The following is a 22,163-nucleotide window of genomic DNA, read 5'->3' as shown; positions in this document are numbered from 1 at the left end:
CGCACAACGAAAAAGGTTGCCCTATTTTTTGACATCAACATGGGCTGACTAACGTATTTATATAGAATGGTGTACCACTCTCAGTCATGTAACACGATGTAAGAGGAGTGGCCATAAGAAATTTCTAATAGGCAAGGACGAGAGTCACGCCTTTTAAATGACATCGGTTTCAAATCAGTCAGGAAATACTGCTGTCAGCGAATGTAGTTTCATGTCAACTTGTTTTCGACCGAAAATTACAAATGCAGCCACATGCAGCGCACATTTTCAGTCAGTTAGCTCGCGAAAGACCCTCGCTTACAGTGGACAAAGCTACGTCTTCAATGGGCCAAACTACACAGAAGCTGGACGGTAGGTGATTGGTGGCGTGTACTGCATTACGACAAGCAGCCAGTTTACCTCTTCTTCAAACAAGGTGTCAAATTCACCGATGGTCTGATGAGGCGTTTAACCCACTGTGTCGGAAGATTGAAGGTGGTGCTGTGACGCTTTCTTGGTGCTTCTCATATCATCACTTGGGCCAGCCCATATAGGTTACGATGACCCTGATCCTAATCTAATACGAAGATGAGTGTGATTGTTTTTAATTATGGATGAATCATACCAATGATCATCCCCTTCATTGTGGTATGCCTGAAGATACTTTTAGCATAGTGACGTTGTCAAGACTAGAGGTGGTGTTGAAAGGTTGCGTGATGTCTGCTGGGGTCGACAACGTTCTACCGATGTGTTTGTGTAACCAATATTTCACGACTATTACACAATAGCGTATTTGTTGTATACTTCACAACTAATCCAACCTAAAACAGTACCACGATGTAAACCAAAATATGCAATATTATGTTATCATAAGTCGTACCTGCCTTATTAGCATGTATTTCGTCCCATGCATAGGTTACACATATACAATGTTACCCCTTGCTCGTTAAAATAAGAAGCTTATATCAGATGGTGGGTCCAGCATTCCGTTCAAACATGGCATGCCAAACTTTCTTGAACCACGAAAGTCATATTGCATAGTGACGTTTGGCTGAGGAATGCGTAATATTAGGTTGAAATCTGGTGCTTGAAGATGGGTAATTGGTGAAACTAGTCACAATAATAGATGCAGACAATATTATACCCCACCCCCAACCTAAGGGTATTGCTGGTCGTCGCTAACGGTTCTACCATGCTCACTTGGAGCATAGACATTGTTATTTTCGTCTTTACTCAACATTTACCGACTAGTATAAGTTATGGGTTCCATCAGAGAAAATACTTCGCCCAGTAGCGAAGGTTTTCTGAAATTGTATTTCTTTTAGATTCGTCACATAAGACAAACCAGAGCGTTGCTACAGTGTTATACATGTGCGAAATGCGCGACTTAGCTTACTTTGGTGTGTGGCATTTGACACGACTGATGCCAGTTGACCCGTTCTGTCATACCCTCATACTGTAATGCATCGAATCCTACACAGAGGACGAGAGATACCGTTGCGCCATCTCCGTTGCCACACAAACCGCTAAGTAGTTGTCGCCCGCGCCGTTCACCTTTCTACAGAACACCTCCATTTCATTTTCATTTATAACATCTTACGATATTCATCGACTATATCTCTGTGAGAGATAGACTAAATTGAAAGAAAGACACTGGTAATGTTGTAATTACTCGCTATACAGGTAGATCAAAATAGTACAGCGTATGTATTACCAACGTTGCAGATTTGGCTGACATGAAACTGTATAGCAGAGCACCAAATAGTTTTAATAAACGAATATTTTAACGAAATTTAAAGAATTCACTTCCATTCGGGATTAAATGCAGCACAGTGACATTTTACTGGACAAAACTAGCAGAACAAACGCAAGACTGTAGAACTTCTGGATTTGCGGTCGAACTACAGTAGAATTGTGTACAAAAGCTGGCAGGACGAAATTACAGAGGAAACAGCGCCATCCAGAGAAAATTGTACGTGTCACTTCAAAGCAGGTAACGAAGCTGAATTAGCCTTCAAAGAGCGACACAAACTGCCTTTCTGAATTTTTAAGTAGATATTCAAAGCAAGACCTTTCAGGATGTCAACAGATATACAGACCGTCACGAACAAGTTAAATAGAGCCAAGGAAAATCTAGTGCAGGAGTTTCCTCTGACAAAATTAATTAATTAGTTTCGTAGGTTTGTGGTAATTCAGTAGTGATTGAACGAACTTATTAAGTTAAATGTCATTTCTGCTTTAAGAACGAGCACTTAAGTTCTTCCAAGTGTTCCGAGAGTTGCGTTAGTGCAACTTTGTCAAATCCGAAAAACAAGTGATACATCTGAGCGTCACTTATGGAGAAAACGAGAGCCTTATTCTGTGTGTACTGCGTAGCAACACATATTGCCAGATGACAAGAAAATATGTCTGAAACTCATCGTGTAGATTAAGATTTTTGACAGCTACTGTAGAAAGGTCTTTGTGCACTGCGTCGCTATAACTAAAAGTACCTAATTTTTCACATGCAAGCCCCCAGTTAGATTAACATTGAATATATTTTTTGCTCCTACATTTCCATCCTCCTCATTACCGTCTGTGTGAAGGTGCATGTGAATGTATTTTTCGTGTTTCCGTTGGTAGCTAGCAGTATGGAACTCGTTATCTGCTGTGGCCGGTCTGGCCAACTTTGGGTGTTCAGTCAAAGCAAAGAGGTTTGTGCCTTCCAAGTTGTCGATACCCACAGTGGGTAGGTTGGTACCGGAAGCAACCCCTTTGGTCTGTTCTGACTACCTGTGGAGATTCGTTGTTCTCTGGGCTGCTTAAGCACTTGACGCTGGGCAGTCGGTGAGTGTTGGCGGTAGCTTAAGACTGAGCTTCGGGTGAGATGTGTAAGTGTTTAGGCTAGCTGAAGTAGTATAGTTCACCTTCTATTACAACGATAGGTACATTGTATGACCCACAGTTTACGCAGGATAGGCCATGGTGCAATTTACCAATTTTAATAAGTGTCTTCTGGTACTTCCTTTGCGCTATCAGAACTTCTAGTGTGCAAAGGCTTCCTGCCTAGTGCCGCTGACATTACGTTACATTACATTTTCCTAAGTGTGTAGGCGTGAATGTTTACATTCTCGTGTGAATGGAGTTTGAATTCTTTTGGTTTCACCTGTGAATTGATAAATTTGCCTTTATACTTCTCAGCATATGGCGCGAACTTGCCTTCTGTGTTGTTCAGCGGTAATCAATCGTGTTCCCTTGAGTGAATTTATGTCTGTGTTGAATGTTCTGTGTAATTAATGGAGTTTAGTGTATTTTCGCGTGTGAAATTTCAAATTGTTATCGTGCTTGCTTTGTTAGTCTGAACTAGGTGCTTGGACGAGTCAGTTCAACTCTCAGCTCTCTGTATCCATCGAGGGATAAATTTCTTGCAGTACACTTTATCTCTCTTTGCGCGACGCCGTTTGTGAAAATATTAAGGCACCTGGTAAAAGTGCTACCTTTTTTTAAATATAATATCCACGTGGTCCTTCCACCTTGCATCGGTTTTATTTACGTGAGGATATTTAAAGCAACTGCATTTGCCGAAAGATTACTACTACGGAAGGCACGAATCTCTTTCCCTGACTCTTTGGTGAAGGCGTAATGTGTCTTGAGCTCTTTGTTCTTAGTATAGATCTTGTGTAAGTACGTGCATTTATCTATCATCTTCCCAGAATTTTCACATACCTACCCCTTCATAGGTCCCGTCGGCAAACAATCATTTGATACAGTGTTAAATTTAACTCAGCATCGGAAAGCGTTACTACAATCTGTTTATTGTATAGTGTTTAACTTGTGTTTTTTGCTTATAATAAATTGTGTTTATGCTTCATGAGTCTCCATCAACGCAGCCACCCCTTCCGAAATTGATCTTAGAACATCAAACATGTCATTACCAAAGCGCAATATTCTTGCAGGCCAAATTCTGAATTTTGAGCAGGCTAATAAGAATTATGTTTTAATTAACTAACTGCTTTCATTCAGTATGATCACGCTTATAAGTAAATTAATGTCAGTTTTAATTTGATGAGAGTACTGTCATTCTTAATGCTTACTACGCAACAAATTAATAATTTGTTAATTAATTTATTCCCAAGTTCGTTGGGTGGCGACCCTACATAATTTACTGTAAAAGAAAACATCAGAGTGCTTATTTGCATTATTTGTCGGTAGTCCAGTAAGTTTAAAATGTCCCACATCCCGTTTCTGTACAACCCATTTACTGTATTAGCCGAAAACACTTTTTATCGTAGAAAAATGCCAGCAATTTTTCTCTATCACTCAATAAGATAAATCAAAACAGTGGGACAACGAAAACTGATATTTCGGTCACAGAAGTAAATGTGCTCAATCGAGAGTTAGCATAAATGTGACACCACTGAACGCCACAAACAAGAGAGACAAAACAGAGAAATTAAGAAGCAGACCAAGTGAAGCGATACTAATGAAAATACAGAAACGAACTTTTTTCCATTTTCCACGTTAATATTTACATATTATCAATCTTATTTCTTATCGTGACTATAAATATTAACAATGCCTCACTGTAAATTGAGTAAAGTGTAATACATTCGTAATAGCTACAAAATTTACGTGATAAAAATGGATATTTGCTTAGAAATTGCCATATGACAATATAATCGGTTATAAATTTTCATACCACAATATAATTAACGTTTGAACTCTGGACTAACTAATTATGTGTTAATAGACTTACATTGTAAATTCCGTAGATGAACGGGTTATAGCAACTGTTGCTCATGGCCAACCAGTCACAACAGAAGAAGATGATGTTGATATAGTGGTACCTGTGGACACCAGAACACATTTACTGCAGTTCACTCATTTAGAAACTCTGAAATAACTTCACTAATACTGCACAGACAGAAATACGAAGTGTTATCCTATGAAAATCTATACCAAATTCATAAAAATGGTTTAAATGGCTCTGAGCTCTATGGGACTTAACATCTGAGGTCATCAGTCCCCTAGAACTTAGAACTACTTAAACCTAACTAACCTAAGGACATTACACACATCCATGCCCGAGGCAGGATTCGAACCTGCGACCGTAGCGGTCACGCGGTTCCAGACTGAAGCGCCTTGAACCGCTCGGCCACTCCGGCCAGCACCAGATTCATACTGCAGTAATTACGTACCTGTGGGTTATGTTGACTAAAACTCCCTCCTTATGCGAGATTATTTTAATTACAGAGAAAAGACCTTACTACGGATAAAGAATGACTTGTACGAGGGGCTGTTTTTTTTTCTTCTTCTTTTTTTTTTTTTTAAAATGCGCTCGCCCTTGAGATTGGTGTTGGGAGTACCTGAGAGGTCTGACCTTCAGTAACGTAATCCATACTTGTCAGTCGCCTGGCAGTACGAAGCTGGAGGGAAACAGGGGAAGCGTACGGGCGTGTTTATCGTACTCAACATGGATCACAAAAAATTCCAGCAGCGCGCGTCATGTAGATATTTTCCATTCTTCTTGACAAAACTCAATCACAAACAGTTGAAATATTGCAGCAAGCGTACAAAGAGCAAACCATGGAGAAAATACAAGTTTTCAAAGGATGGTGAAAATGATCTTGCGGATGCTCCACATCCCAGAAGGACGTCAACTTCGAAGACTGAAACCAATGCCAGAACATCTGATGTCACGTTGCGGGAAAACCGCTGTTAATCGTTCACAAAGATTGCAGGGATTACGAATATGTCCTACGGATCAGCTGAAGACATTGTATGAAATGTTCTCGGGTATAGAAAAGTAGGAGCAAAGTAGGTGCCTCTTATGATAAGTCACGAACAGAACACTTACAGTGCAATGGCGTGTCAGTAATTGATGGGAAGGCTTTACCGAGCACGAGATTTTTTCGACAAAGCCATCATATGTGAAAAATTCTGGTTTCATCATTGTGACACAGAGACAAAACAGGACAGTGCCCAATGGAAATATCCTTCATGCCCAAGATCCTGAAAGGCCAAACGTCAACCAAGTGCAGGAACTGTTATGCATCTTGCCTTCTTCCATAAAAAAGGGCATTGTGTACAATCATGTGGTGGATGAGCATCTTATTGTTACTGCGATTTACGATTCTGACATCTTGAAGGGGTCATTAAGGAGGAAAACTGCAACCAGAAGACCACATGTTGCTCAGATGGGATGGATCCTATATCAGGGTAACGTACTAACTCATTGCCCTATCAGCACTCAAGAAACAGTCACTGAACTAGGCACGGAGGTGATGCCACATCAACGTAATTCACTGCACCTAGCCCGGTTTGAATTCCATCTATTTTCTGGAGTGAAAAAAGAGCTTTGGGATCTTTATTTTCGGATTGATCGAAAGCTAAACAACCAAATTTCGGATGTACTCCATAGACTATCAGAAAGGGGCTTTAGGGAGTGCGTTGAACATTGGACTGAATGCTGGAATCTTTGGATTTTGTCCGAGGAAGACTAATCTGAACGTCTGTAAAGGAATTTGAATAAAGGTGAACAGTATTTCCCAGTAAATGAATAGTTCTGGTAATTTTTTCACACCCCATCGTACATGATGGCTATAGAGCAGTCAATGCCTGAAGATTACACCACGAGAAGATGGTGGTAAGATGGTCACTTGACGAAATATTGTGCCCCTTGGACACTGACATCCGCTGTTCCCCAGCGAACTACACTGACAGAAAGAAAATCACAATACCATGAAAGAGATGTGCTACGTAAACGAAACTTGGTTGGCATGTTTCTACACCTGAAATTGATGTCCATCCAGATTTCTCGACTGTCGCATAAGATTGGCTGTGGTAGCGTCACTATGAGTATGCAGTTCAAATTTGCTTTGAAAACACACTGTAACGACCGTGAGCGTTAGTTACCTTCTAAACTGTACGTGGTGATTTCATGTTAGCATGAGTGCCATTAAGCGACAAAAATGCCATTATCAACACCTCACTGAGTGTGAAAGAGGTCGTGTTATTCGGTTCCGAGAGACTGCATGTTTCTTCTGCGATATGGGAGAAAGACTTGGCAGACAACGGTGGTCACGGAAATGTGAGGTTGCAAGAACACCGGGCTCTCGTCGGCCACGTGGCGTTACCTAGACGATTGACCATCGTGTTTTGCGTATGGTTCTCGTGAATTGAAACGTATCTGCAGCAGCAACCTGAGCAGCAGTTGGCACCACTGTGGCAAAATGAACTATGGCAAATCGGTTACTTCAAGGACAGCTCTGAATCAGACGCCCTGTAGCGTGCATTCCATTGACCCCACACCACCACACCACGGCCATTTGCGACTTGAGTGGTATCAAGCGAGAGCTCATTGGAGGGTGGGTTGAACGTACGTTGTGTTTCCTGATGAAAGCTGGTTCTGCCTCGGTGGTAGTAGTGGCCGTGTGTTGCTTAGAAGACGGTCGGATGAGGGCCTGAAACCAACCCTCCTGGGTGCTAGACACACTGGACCTATACCTGGAGTTGTGATCTGACGTGCGATTTCGTATGACAGTAGGAGCACTCTCATGATTATCTCACACACCTTGACTGCAAATTTGTATGTCAATCTGGTGATTCGACCTGTTGTGCTGCCATTCATGAACAGCATTTGAAGGGGTGTTTTCCACTAGGATAACGCTGGCTCACATACCGCTGTTGTAACCCAACATCCTCTACAGAGAGTCGACATGTTGCCTTAACCTGGAAAATTCCCAGATCTGTCTTCATTTGAGCACATATGGGAAAGTATTGGACGACAACTCGAGTAGCATGGACTAACCGCACTTACCGTCCCTGTATTGCTTGACCACGTGGAACCGGCATGGAACTTCATCCCACAGACTGACAATCGTCACGTGTACAACACAATGCGTGAGCGTTTGCGTGCTTGCACACAACGCTGTGGTGGTTGCACCTGTGATTAATGTTCCAGCACATCACAGTGCAATGGCTTATCTCACGCTTACATTAACATGTGAGTTAACCACTTCAGTATGTTAGTTAGACAAATGTATCTCAAAATTTTCATTACTGTACATTAACTATTATTTGGTGTTGCGGCTTTTTTTTGTCAGTGTACTTCGTCATAAATGACGCCAGGAGGAGTGGGAAAAATACATCAGCTATTGTTTACTAGACACTATGGCCGTAACGAGCTAGGGTAGTTGATGAATCATCATCTCCAAATCAAGATTCTGATTCAAATCATACTTGGCCAGAGTACAGTAGCAATAATTAGAGCCGATGTTACATTGTTGTGGATTCCAAACACACCATAACGAACTCAGCTCAAAATATGTAGAACTTTTCAAATGAGATTGGTTGAATGTTCTGTATAGCATTTCAGTGATTTTATTTTTTAAAAACATGAACATATGAAAAGTTTCTCCATGTAATATGCTTTTTCTTCGATTCTATCCTTGTGTGAGGCCACAATCACTTAGATGAAAGCCCTGTTGCCTTTCTCCTTTTTCTGATAAGCGAGTGTAGTTGATTAATGACTGAACATATAAATGATAAGCATTAAAATCGAGACTTTCAACATAACGATGGAAGTACCATTTGTTTAAATGTAGCTACTGATGATATTGATGATGATGACAATGACAGGGATATCTGCGAGTACGGAATCGAGACCTTTAGCGTCCATAATGAAATATGAGATGAGCGTGTGCAAGAGGGATTAAATTTAAAGAAAGTGCAAAAATGGAATTAAAAAATAAAAGAAGTTCTTTCAATTACTTTCGTGTAGATTTACACATACACTCATGACCCTTCAGAAGTTAGATTTATACAGTAATACAAAAATACTTTAGGTTAACTGTAACTGATTCTGTAAACAGAAACTGCGTTAATAACTAACCAAATATTAGCTGCTACAATAGAATAAAAATAGTTTACTTGTTATTCAACCTTAAATTAACAGGAACATTGAAGAAATTGAAGCAGCTTTCTGTCATTTTATATTTTTGTATTGTAAGTATTGTGTTGTATACTTGGTGGTTCGTATCCTAGCATCTTACCTGCTTTCCACTGTGACTGAAACTGCATTCAATGTGTTTCTGAAAGTGATTAATGTAGTCAGTTTCCAGATCTTTTATTACTGAGTTTAATGAAATCCTGTGAAAGTTTCTGTGATGCAGCACACGTATGTTGTAGCGTGGATGGTCCCATTTTAAACATGCTCTACGTTTCCTTACGAGCGGTCTGGTTGAGAGTGCTGTGGTCCAAGTGTTCCAGTCAAACATTGCTGACAACAGACAATGTCTTTATTATCTTCAGTACATATTGCCTTATGGTTCAGTGAGTCGGTATTCGGAAACGTATGGGCAGCGGTGACGTATGGGCGGCTGTGTCGAATCGGAATGCTTTGTCAGCGCCCACCAACGCTGACGGAAGGCCGGCTGGTATCTGACGGCCTACAAGGCCACGACCTTGAGTCAGCAGTACACTGTTTCTCTCAGTGAAGGCGACGGCCCCTCCCGATGGGATCCACTGGCCCTTGTGCCGCTAGGAACTTAGCGTTGAAGGTGGCGGATGCAGCCTGGACTGAAACCCTCGGCTGCTGCTGCCGATGCTCCATCGTCCCACGAATCGGCGCGGCCCCAGACATGAGGCTGTGCTGAGAAACTCGACGGCGATACGGAGAAGACTATTGGATGACGAGTCAGTGACGAATCTCCCCTGCCACACAATATGGCACTATTTATACCTCTCTACAGCACATTTGTTTCATTAAAACTCGCGACTAGTCCTAACAGAGACCAGCCCTGGTGTGGTGACATTGTCTCTCCCATTCGGGCTGCTATTGCTGGGCTATCTTGTTTTCGGCTACGGTCGGCTGTCTTCGCTGTGCAGATCGCTTGCCTCTCTGTAAATACTGTATTACATATCACCACATGGGCAGATTCCAGCTCGTGGCAACTATTACAATCCTTGCTGTGGCTAACTTAAATCTTATTATTATTTTTGTTTCCTTATAACTTAGACAGTGGACTTACATTGCCTTCCTTGATGGAGAAGACCCAACCCCTTGGGTCTCAGTTTGGTCCAGTTCTCGACTGAAATCGCCTTATCGTTAATGTAGTAGTACACTGACTCAATTCCTCTTAAATACTCTGTAATTATTATGTTAGAACTGAATCTAAACATCTACTCTCCATCCTTAGCTCAAGGAATCCAATCCATAGGAACTCGAATTGCCCTTGGATTTCCTTTCTGTCAGGGTTGTCGTCTCAGATGCGTGAAGATTAGGCGAAACAAAATTAGAGTCACTACGGTGCTTCGATTTGCTATGCCCAAGGCCAATGTCACTCGACGTCTTTCATCCCGATAGTTTTTCACATGCTGATACAATTTCTCGGTCGTAATCTTCCCTCCTATGTGGCTGCCATATGACTTAAAGAAAGGCTCAGTTCCCAAGAGTGGTTGAATAATGTAAGGTTCTGCGTGGATAGAATTTCCAAGGGTTCGTTTGACCAGAATATCTGTGGCTATGTCACATTCAACAGACCATACCTTGTCATGGTGGCTGGAAAATGGAACACAGGTCCCATCACATTAAGTCCCGTTAATTAGCAGCCCACTCTTCCCCAGTACTAAATGTATTATCTCCATGAGTTCCTCTCCATTTTACCAACTAGCGGCTACCACTTCAGCGTCATAAAGCGAGTACCATCAATGTTGTACTGCCCTCTGGAACCATAGTTAGGCTGAGTTATCTCCTTCTGAAACGGAGCCCCTCGGCTTTATCTCTGAACAACTGCTCCCCGTCATAACTTTCTGCACCGGAAATAAGGTGATGCTACGACTTTGGCATTGCGAAATCTTTCCTTAGGATATCACCAAGTGTGGATGATCGTCTTCTCCCACTAACAGCACTCCTTCTTCCCTTACTTGCATAAGTTTTCGAATCGCTACCAACTTCAACAGTTAGATGGGCACTGTGTAACATTTGAATATCGCATGCTTGCCTGGTATTGGTACCCCTATTTCTATGTGCAGTCATGTGGACACATGTACTGGTGCATTATGATTGTAATATGGCAAGTTCTGTCTATTCGGTTCCGTTACCAGTCGTAATTATGGCTGCAATTCCTTTTGAACCTTCCTCAATCTCCATAAGCATTGTTCAGATGCTCATGCGGCGCCTGATGGATGGCTCCCTGTAGAGTTTATCTGTTCTACCCTTGTATTCCCTAGACATTGCAGCAAGCGTTATAGCGTTCCCTTTACGCATAGTGTCTGCTTTCTTATTTGTACTGATTCCAAATCCCGTTTCAGGGTACTAGCTGATTTTCTAGCATGTATGTATGTATGTATTAAACTGGGGACATAGGAACGACGGAGAGGATTCGTTCCCGCCGTAGCCCTCAGTGGTACACAACCCCACAACAGGCTACAGCAGTTCACTCATCTCACCGCCGCCCCACACCGCACCTACGCACCTAAGGTTATTGTGCGGTTCGGCCCCCAGTGCCCCCCCCCCCCCCCCCCTCCGGGAAAGACTCATTCCAGACGAGTGTAATCCCAATGTTTGCGTGATGGAGTGATTATGGAGTACGCGTGCGTGGAGACAGTGTTCTCGCAGCAATCGCCGGCATGGTGTAACTGAGGCGGAATAAGGGGAACCAGCCCCCATTCGCCGAGGCAGATGGAAAACCGCCTTAAAAACCATCCACAAACTGGCTGGCACACCGGACCTCGACAGTAATCTGCCGGCCGGATTCGTGCTGGGCACCGGCACGCCTTACCACTCGGGAAACGTTGCGTTAGTCCGAAAGGTTAGCCTGTCGGGCGAGTTTATAGCATAGTCCACAACTTAGTTAGCTGCCTAAGCAAGTGTGTTATATAAAGTAGGCCACCCTCCGGACTTATGACTACTAGTGTGCCACGCCACTGTTACCTTATTCAACTGGTCGATCTCTCATTGGGCTTCTGCTGTTCTATTTGATTTTCTTACATCTTTCGTGTCCATTGTTCCAAATACAATATTCGATATCCTACCACCTGCATCAGTCCATCCTCTTTCCGCCCTCCTGGGTTCATGTGATACTAATCTGATCAATTCCTGCATATGTTCCGTCAACCGTGGGTATGCTCGAGTAACTTCGTGTGCTGTTCTGCGATATCCCCAGGTACTTCGTTTTTACTTCACAACTTCTGCACATTTGAAAACGTCTTTTCGAGCCTCCACACCACATTCCGCAACTCCACACATTAAATAGCAGACTCGTCGAGCATTTGTGACTCGACAATACTACATCCTGTTGTCTAGGAAACATGAGTCCTCCGCACCGGTGATAATTGTCGAATGCCTCTACTCCACACTCAGCGAAGAGTTACAGCACTGCCCAAGCAAACATTCTTCTTTTTTCTTTGGCTTCTCAATACAGCAATGTGAGGACAGGGACTATCGCCATCTCCCCTTCCCCTGGAAGAATACTGTCTCTCAAGATCACAGCTCATCACAATACGGTTAAATTCTACCCCACACAAACGCATAATGTTATAGGAGTCAATTTAGTAAACAAAGAAATCTTGATACCACAAAAGGGAAACAGAATATCCTAAAATCATAAAACGAAATACATGGCAATTCCTTTTTCGGCCTTAACGTGTATCGCGTTTCAAATACCTGAGGTTCTCCTTCCTCTCGTGTACCCTTTTACTACCTCTTCTTTGCTTCTTTCTTTGACTTTATTTTCATGTCTCGTGGTGTCTCTTCTGGAGCTCCCTTGAATGTTCTCAGACGCCCAGCATGCTCAGTTGCTTACCTTGTTGGTTACTGTAATTTTACATTAACTGGCGACATAGTCTCTATTACTTTACATGAACGCTGGCAGTATGTCACAAATTTCTTCGTTTTCCCCTTCTGCATCTATGGACTAGATAGCATTAGCCACTGGTCCACTTTATATTGTGGTAATGTACCCACTCGCTTCACTGATTCTTCCTGTTTCTCCAGTGCTCTGGTATTTGCTCGTTCTACTTTGTTCTTTACTTCTTTCAATTTTTAGCAAAATTTTCAGACTGATTCGCAACTTCTACCGTCCTGCCTAATCATGTCAAACTGTGATGGCATTTTCTTCCACTGCACAACCTAGAATGCCGACAATTCTGTGCTAGTGTGTACTTTGAAATTGTACACACTTACAACAATGGAAATATTTTTGTTCGAATCCGAATGATGTTCGTTCACATAATAACTAAGCATTTTTTCTAATCATCCGATGAAATCGGTCCATTCTTGCTTTAGTTTGAGAATGAATTGGATTCATCTTAACTTCTTTTACTCTCAATAATCCACACGAGTCCTTCTTCAGGTGTGATATGAAATTTGTCCCTCGATCCATAACTATTATCTCCAGTACTTCAAACTTCAACAACCACCAATTAGCTAATACTTGTGTGGCTCCAATGATTTGCTGCTCTGGCATCGGCACCACATTCATGCATAAAAACAGTGATCTATTATGGTTAGTACATAAGGATTAACTGCTGGTGTTCAGCTGTGCGGTCGTAAGACGTCTACCCCAATAAAACTAAACGGTTTTGTTGCCTCTGGTAATATTCGTAGGAACACAATTTTTGATTCACACGGTGCACTAGTAATACAAATCCTCACATACTGATTGACATCATCTCTCCTTCCTCTCCATGAGTATTTTGCACTTCCTCCTTTAACTGTGCTGGCACTACCTCTCGTAGATGCAGTTTCGTCTCACTACACAACAAACCATCATGCACACTGAACTGCTGCTGTCTTCCAAACTGATTACATTCTTCATCGGCGTTCTGTGCTGTATGCCATTCCTAAAGATCCTGACCTAATTAGTGTCTGTCTTGCTGTTGCTTTTCTGTTCAGTCCGTTCACATTTCCTTTCATCTCTCCTATTTTTTCAATTAATTTGTACTCAAGTTCACTGAGTTTCCATGCCCATCTCATCAACCTAATGGATAGATACTTCAAACATAGTGACCACTTCAGAGCAGCATGTTTTATAACCACCAAAAATTTCCTATCATATAGATAACACTGAATATATGTTCTTCCATATACCAAGCTCGGAACACCCTCTGTTGTGATGTAATTTATTTCCTCCCAATTTAACTATCTCAACGCAGGATGAACCATATGTTCCTACCATATATCTCCTGATTTAGGATGCATCGCTTGATAATATAAAGTCCTTTTGAAAGACTTGACGTTAATACTTCTTTCAGCTCTGCAAATACTACCTGGCATTCTTCCGATAACACAAACTTCGCACCCTTTCTTAACAACTGTCGTGGTATGTACGAAAATTCCCTTACAGTCTTCCTGTTTTAATCTATGATACTGAAAAAAGAATGCAGTCCCATAGTTGTTTCAGGTACTGGAAAACCTAGACCGCACTTAGTAATCTCAGATCAGTCTTTACACCATTCTTACTGATGACATGGCCTACGTAACTCACCTCTTCCAAGGTAAAGTGACATTTTTCTGTACTCAGTGTTCATTGAGCAGCCTTTAATTCCTTAAATACTTCGCTTAATCGCTGCCTATGTCATTTCAAATCCCTTGAAAAGATGGTTATGTCGTCGAATGCATCAAACACTGATGCAGTTTTAATCCTTTCCGAACCTTGTCTAAAAAGCGCTGGACATTTTTAAATCCAAAAGGCATCTTTTTATATTCATAGTGTCCCCATGACGCTGAAAATGCGGTGCTGTTATCTCACCAGTCAATCGTTGACCTATGTATTCCCCCAAAAACCAGTTGCAGTGACTGTGGCATTCAGTAATGTGTCTAACTGATTGTCAGAATTCTGCGCTGCCATCCAAGGTAATAGTCGTTGTGGGAAAAACAGAATTCGAAATTCTCGTAATAACTTCTCCATTTGCACCCTCTCTGTTCCTTTTAAATGCTTCAACTTCTCACACGAAATGCAGTGTTAGCAGCATCCTGTGCCATCTTATGGTCCACATCTTTTGTGTGGCAGTCTTCTTCATCTGGAGACTCCAATGTGACCAGAGCGTTCCTATCCCTAACTTAATTTCTTTGGCGCAGAAGTTTAGTGTGTTGACAGGTACACATATAACTCTACAAGAAATGTATTCGCAGCTGCCAATATGGACAACCATCACCTGTATTATGGAATGACGACAATGAAAATTTGTACCGAACTGACACTCAGACCCGGATTCCTTTCTTATCGGAGTGGTCACCTTACCATTTGGCTACCCGAATATGACTCACAATCAGACCCAAACTTCCATTCATCAACCATGTGTCTACAACCCGTACTCGTACACACATTATGTACAGGTATATTCCCGTACAGGAGACTTTTTCCTTGAAAGTCCCTTGACCAATGTTGGAGGATAAATACAATATTGCAGTGCCTGTGTTTTTCCGAATTACAATGCAAGGTATCTTCGGACAGTAATCCAAGTTTCCCCTGTACGGGAACATACATAATGGATGTTATACCCCCGTACACCCACCGTCGTCGCGACTGCACAGCTATCGCTTCGCAGTCTCCCCCCCCCCCCCCCCCCCCCCCGTCCCCTTCCTGGCAGCGGAGCCGATCTCGAAAGTTTGTGTATTTATTGTCCCGGCTAGTTAACAACCATTCCCTGCCGTGTGGGTCGGGCATAACACATCTCTGAATCACGTTGTGAATCTAGTCTTGTGAACTAGCACTTGAAAATTGATCGTGTTTTTCAAGAGATATTTAATACACTTTTAACCACGACACATCTCTGAATCACGTTGTGAATCTAGCCTTGTGAACTAGCACTTGAAAATTGATCGTGTTTTTCAAGAGATATTTCATACACTTTTAACCACGACGGAACCAAAGACAGTTTTCTTTTCGCTATGGAGTATGAAATCAATTGAGTTGCAATCTCTTTTTACCGATTTGTTTTCGCGATTAATTTGATTTAGTTACTTTAGCAGTCTGTATGCATTCGTTGAATCATATTAAGTCTGTTTGTAAAAAGGTGTATCAGCTCCCTTCAGTAACCCTTGAATGTTCAGATATTATTGTCTGTGTGCTATCTGATTATGGACTTCAGTAAACACTGGGAATGTCCCGTATATTTCCGTTTTATTGAAAGAACTAATTTCTTAAATTAATGAGAGATGGCACCGGGGGATTAATGAAAGGAGAGTTGATCCAAGTGTGTATTGTTTCGGTATGATAACAGTCAGTCAGTACTACATTCCTTCGTGTAACTATCACCAAAGATATGCTTTCCCATGAAATTGTCATTTGCCACTAATGTCCGATAAATATGTATCAGGGCCTTACAGTGTCTAAGCATCTCAATTCTAACGAAACGATATTAATTATGATTTTGAATCCTTTCAATGTCTGTTCAGCACAAGTTTAATCTTTTAACGGGCACCATTTTTCACTTCTCGTTTATTAGCAGAATCACCTTGACAACGAGCGGAAAAGATACTAGTGTGATAAGGTCTAAACTGTTTTCGGTCTCAATACTTCAAATGGCTCTAAGCACTATGGGACTTAACATCTGAGGTCATCAGTCCCCTAGAATTAGAAATACTTGAACCTAACTAACCTAAAGACATCAATGCCCGAGGCAGGATTCGAACCTGCAATCGCAGCAGCAGCGCGCTTCCGGACGGAAGCGCCTAGAACCGCTCGGCCACTGCGTCGGCAGGTCCCAATACTATTTACTAATTCACATACAGCGAATAAAGACCTAATTCAACATAAAAGTTTCCGTATTGTCAGTAAATCTCTTCACAATCGTAAGTATACGATCGTAGTGTTTCGTTTAACACGTACAATCACCATTCACTTGAATATGAATGTTCGTACACCAAGTCACCTCTAATTGACTCCGTCTCTGAATTTATCCCAAAATAATCTATTCTCCACCACTCCAATGTCTAATCCAGTTCTAAGAATGCGATTTAGTTCGGCTTCTAATCCCAAAATTCCGACTACCACGGAGGAAGTGCAAATACAATCGCCACCACTGAAAACAAAAACTTAAGAGACCTAACACTGCTGCGCATTGGTTTATACATTACGTTCAAAACAAAACACAGCTCTGTTATGTCTTCCTTGGATTCCCTTTGTACTACTTTGCGTTACTCTATTTCGAGTATCTACTCTTTGTAAACATTTTAACTATTACTTCGAACTACTACTACCGTTTTTTGGCTCTTAGGTCATTTCCTATTACAGAATTTAATCTAATATTCGTTTCTGAATAACCACTCTCTAAAGAGCGGTTACAATGTACACGTGCAGGCTGTAGATCCATATTCGCAACTGAGAATACATTTATTATGTTTCGTAACGGTTGTAGTTGCCTCAGTGCCTGTTCCTTCGGACATGCATGCAGGTATTCATTCCACTACACATAGTACATTCACTGATAAGTCTGGCTCTAGATTCGCCCACAGCGTCTTTCCAACGGCATTATACGCACAATTGTACGAATTAGGCCTTAATGTCATTGTCTGCATTTCAGTTGTATTGCCCTGTACAACAGATGATTCCTCTAACAGATCAACATTGACAACAATCTTTGTCAGCCACAATGTTCTCCTGCTATGTTCCAATAAACGTCATTGAAGGTCAATCATGGCATGATGTTGGCAGATAACTCTAACCCTAGGATCGAGATGTAGCCCTCGTTGCATCAGACATGTCTACCACATAATGTTTGAACCTAGCTGCCCTCAACTAAAAATTCACCATCACCGGTCCTATTGGTTGTAATCACTCTCAGTTACTCCACGTAACTTCTAATTTGGTGGATTCCAGTGCCACCTACCCACTACCTCACTTGAGGCCACAGACACATGTGTCCCTGTGTCCAACAAAATCTTATACTCCCTTCTATCGGTCACACCTATTATGACACATAGCGGCCCTGTATTCGTTGTTACTGAATCCAGTTTTACAGTGAAGTCCCGTTGACGACTCTCGGGTTCCCTCTCTCCCTTTAAGTTTAATGGATATCGTTTGACCCTTCCCCAAGGCCTCGTCGGCTATTATTCCTACATCTTCACCACAGTCAATACCACCCCAACTTCTACCTTTCAGTACGCCTGTGGTCGATATTACTCCCCTTATACCTCCGTGACTGGTAACATTGCCTCTGAACATGCCCCTTACGCCCATAATTAAAACTCTTTGAGTTAGATATGAACACTTGCCTCTGATCCTTTAACCCTGTGGGCATATCAAATTTGTTTGCACCCTAGTGTTTGTCTCACTTCAGTGGGAAGATCTTCAGGTGTCCCAGCGGGCACCCTCTTCGACATTTCCAATGCCAAACCACACTAAAACGTCTCAAATGCTTAGAAGGAAATTTTCACTCTACAGCGGAGTGTGCGCTAATATGAAACCTCCTGGCAGATTAAAACGGTGTACCAGACCGAGACTCGAACGCGGGACCTTTGCCTTTCGCGGGCAAGTACGGTGATATGAAATTTCCGGCACACCGTTTTAATCTGCCAGGAAGTTTCATATCAGCGCACACTCCGCTGTAGAGTGAATATTTCATTCTAGAAACATCCCCCAGGCTGTGGCTAAGCCATGTCTTTGCAATATCCTTTCTTCCGGGTATGCTGGTTCTGCAAGGTTTGCAGGAGAGCTTCTGTGAAGTTTGGAAGGTAGGAACGAGGTACTGGCCGAATTAAAGCTGTGAGGACGGGGCGTGAGTCGTGCTTGGGTAGCTGAGTTGGTAGAGCACTTTCCCGCGAAAGGCAAAGGTCCCGAGTTCGAGTCTCGGTCCGGCACACCGTTTTAATCTGCCAGGAAGTTTCGTCTCAAATGCTTGTTGTTGGGCTTCTTGCAATATCACTTTAACCATGACCTTGTTCTGTGATAACTATTATGTACGTACTTTCAACTTTTTAATTCTATCTGCGAAATCGTCAACGAGTTGACTACACCTCCTAGACACCACACTCAGGAGTTCATGAAAAAGCCCGCATCTCGTGGTCGTGCGGTAGCGTTCTCGCTTCCCACGCCCGGGTTCCCGGGTTCGATTCCCGGCGGGGTCAGGGATTTTCTCTGCCTCGTGATGGCTGGGTGTTGTGTGCTGTCCTTAGGTTAGTTAGGTTTAAGTAGTTCTAAGTTCTAGGGGACTGATGACCATAGATGTTAAGTCCCATAGGGCTCAGAGCCATTTTTAGTTCATGAAAAAATCATGCACCGTTTTGTTTCCTGCACCTCTGCTCTCGCCCTTGTCTAAGCTGTTCAGGTGTACTGGCAACGTACGTTGCTTCTGTACAACGCACCTCTGACCTCGCTTCATCCGCCAAATGCAATTTAGCAATCTGCAACAATTGACTACCTCACCAACCCATCATCTAATCCGAAGACCAGAGATCCTCCAAGAATCTTAACACATCCTCAGGCTCTCTATCAGAAAAGAGTGAAACCAGGTCAGTAAGGGCTGGGTCCATTCTTAAACTATGTGATTTGAGCAACTCTGCTTCTCCTCTTTTCTCTGCTAAACTATTACGTAATGCTATCTCATCTGTCCTCAGTTGAAAAACCTGGTGTTCTAACGATTCTGTAGCTCGATCTCTGGTGACACCCGTGTTGCTGATTTTGCTTTTGCCTCCCCGGTATTCATTTTAAAATACACTACTGGCCATTAAAATTGCTACACCAAGAAGAAATGCAGATCATAAACGGGTATTCATTGGACAAATGTATTATACTAGAACTGACATGTGATTACATTTTCACGCAGTTTGGGTGCATAGATCCTGAGAAATCAGTACCCAGAACAACCACTTCTGGCCGTAATAACGGCATTGATACGCCTGGGCATTGAGTCAAACAGAGCTTGGATGGCGTGTTCAGGTACAGCTGCCCATGCAGCTTTAACGCGATACCACGGTTCATCAAGAGTAATGACTGGCGTATTGTGACGAACCAGTTTCTCGGCCACCATTGACCAGACGTTTTCAATTGGTGAGAGATCTGGCGAATGTGCTGCCCAGGGCAGCAGTCAACAATGTATGTGTTCAGAAAGGCCCGTACAGGACCTGCAACATGCGGTAGTGCGTTATCCTGCTGAAATGTAGGGTTTCGCAGGGATCGAATGAAGGGTAGAGCCACGGGTCGTAACAGATCTGAAATGTAACGTCCACTCTTCAAAGTGCCGTCAGTGCGAACAAGAGGTGACCGAGACGCGTAACCAATGGCACCCCGTACCATCATGCCGTGTGATACGCCAGTATGGCGATAACGAATACACACTTCCAATGTGCATTCACCGCGATATCACCAAACACGGATGCGACCATCATGATGCTGTAAACGGAACCTGGATTCATCCGAGAAAATTATGTTTTGCCATTCGTGTACCCAGGTTCGTCGTTGAGTACACCATCGCAAGCGCTCCTGTCAGTGGTCAAGGGTAACCACAGCTATGGTCTCCGAGCTGATAGTCCATGCTTTTTCAAATGGCTCTGAGCAGTATGGGACTTAACTACTATGGTCATCAGTCCCCTAGAACTTAGAACTACTTAAACCAAACTAACCTAAGGACATCACACATATCCATGCCCGAGGCAGGATTCGAACCTGCGACCGTAGCAGTCACGCGGTTACGGACTGCGATAGTCCATGCTGCTGCAAACGTCGTCGAACTGTTCGTGCAGATGGTTGTTGTCTTGCAAATGTCCCCATCTGTTGACTCAGGGATCGAGACGTGGGTGCACGATCCGTTACAGCCATGCGGATAAGATGCCTGTCATTTCGACTGTTAGTGATACGAGGCCGTTGGTATCCAGCACGGCGTTCCGTATTATCTTCCTGAACCCACCGATTCCATATTCTGCTAACAGTCATTGGATCTAGACCAACGCGAGCAGCAGTGTCGCGATACGATAAACCGCAATCGCGATAGGCTACAATCCGACCTTTACCAATGTCGGAAACGTGATGATACGCATTTCTCCTCCTTACACGAGGCATCACAACAACGTTTCACCAGGCAACGCAGGTCAACTGCTGTTTGTGCATGAGAAATCCGTTGGAAACTTTCCTCATGTCAGCACATTTTAGGTGTCACCACCGACGCCAACCTTGTGTGAATGCTCCGAAAAGCTAATCACTTGCATATCACAGCATCTTCTACCTGTCGGTTAAATTTCGCTTCTGTAGCACGTCATCTTCGTGAAGTAGCAATTTTAATGGCCAGTAGTGTAATAATTTTCACAACAAAAAAATAAAAATTCAGCACTAGCACTGCTGGAATTCACCTTGTTCTTCTGTTTAATAGTGCACTATCTTGCCTTTCTACACTGTCTGGCTGCATGTAGAAACGTTTAGACGTGCAAAAGACTACCCCTACTCATTTGGCACATGGGACAGAATACCCAAGTAAATTACATTCTGTACAACGAATAGACATTAACCACTCATCCCAGCGTTTCTTTAAATTGTGATAACTCTACCGGTTCCACTATTTTTACTAAATTAAATTTCGAATAAGCACGACTTCTGTACTTTGGTCTCAATACTGTCGCGACACAAGAGAGAGGAAGAAAAAAGAAACACACCCTCCGCCGGCCGCGGTGGTCTTGCGGTTCTAGGCGCTGCAGTCCGGAACCGTGGGACTGCTACGGTCGCAGGTTCGAATCCTGCCTCGGGCGTGGATGTGTGTGATGTCCTTAGGTTAGTTAGGTTTAAGTAGTTCTAAGTTCTAGGGGACTGATTACCTAAGATGTTAAGTCCCATAGTGCTCAGAGCCATTTTTGAAACACACCCTCCGCTTAGGCACCCCTAAAAGCACTCTGAAGTGTCCAGTGGGCAAGTGGTGTTCAAGTGTCCCATGCAAAAGCTGTTGACTGGAAACAACGTGTTTATTAGCTTTGGTAGCTATTGATTTCCGGCTGAGTGAGGCAAATATGCCTCTCCTCGTTTATGCAGGCCAGCAAGAATGTAGGTGTGGGGCGTTTGCGTGGAATGTTTCGTCGGCGCCCTGCAGTGCTGACGGTAGTCCCGTGGACAGATGGCCGTGATGTCAGCGGCGCACTGCTTCCCTCGGCGATAGTGGTGGCCCGTCTGGACGACCTCCTCTGGCCTGCGTGCATTCACCACAGTGGGCTGTGGAGACTACTGTGCTCTGGATTCGACCCACTGCCCCTTAGTAGTAGTCGGATGGCGGCTGGCTCT

The 22,163-nt window shown here is 43.0% G+C and overlaps 1 protein-coding gene across 2 annotated transcripts in view; it reads right to left on the bottom strand.

The window, feature by feature from the left end:
* The window catches only part of LOC124711808 (prolactin-releasing peptide receptor-like), an 843,619-nt gene that overhangs the window by 47,581 nt on the left and 773,875 nt on the right, over window positions 1-22,163 (bottom strand). For both annotated transcript variants that reach the window (XM_047242031.1, XM_047242032.1), the window contains one exon: window positions 4,715-4,805. In XM_047242031.1, coding sequence (XP_047097987.1) covers window positions 4,715-4,805 — 91 coding nt within the window. The remainder of the gene's footprint in view (window positions 1-4,714; window positions 4,806-22,163) is intronic.

The sequence above is a fragment of the Schistocerca piceifrons genome, chromosome 8 (genome assembly GCF_021461385.2).
Source record: "Schistocerca piceifrons isolate TAMUIC-IGC-003096 chromosome 8, iqSchPice1.1, whole genome shotgun sequence".
Taxonomy (NCBI): Eukaryota; Metazoa; Arthropoda; class Insecta; order Orthoptera; family Acrididae; genus Schistocerca; species Schistocerca piceifrons.
The sequence above is the reverse complement of the archived record's forward strand: the minus strand, read 5'-3'. Positions and strand labels throughout refer to the sequence as shown.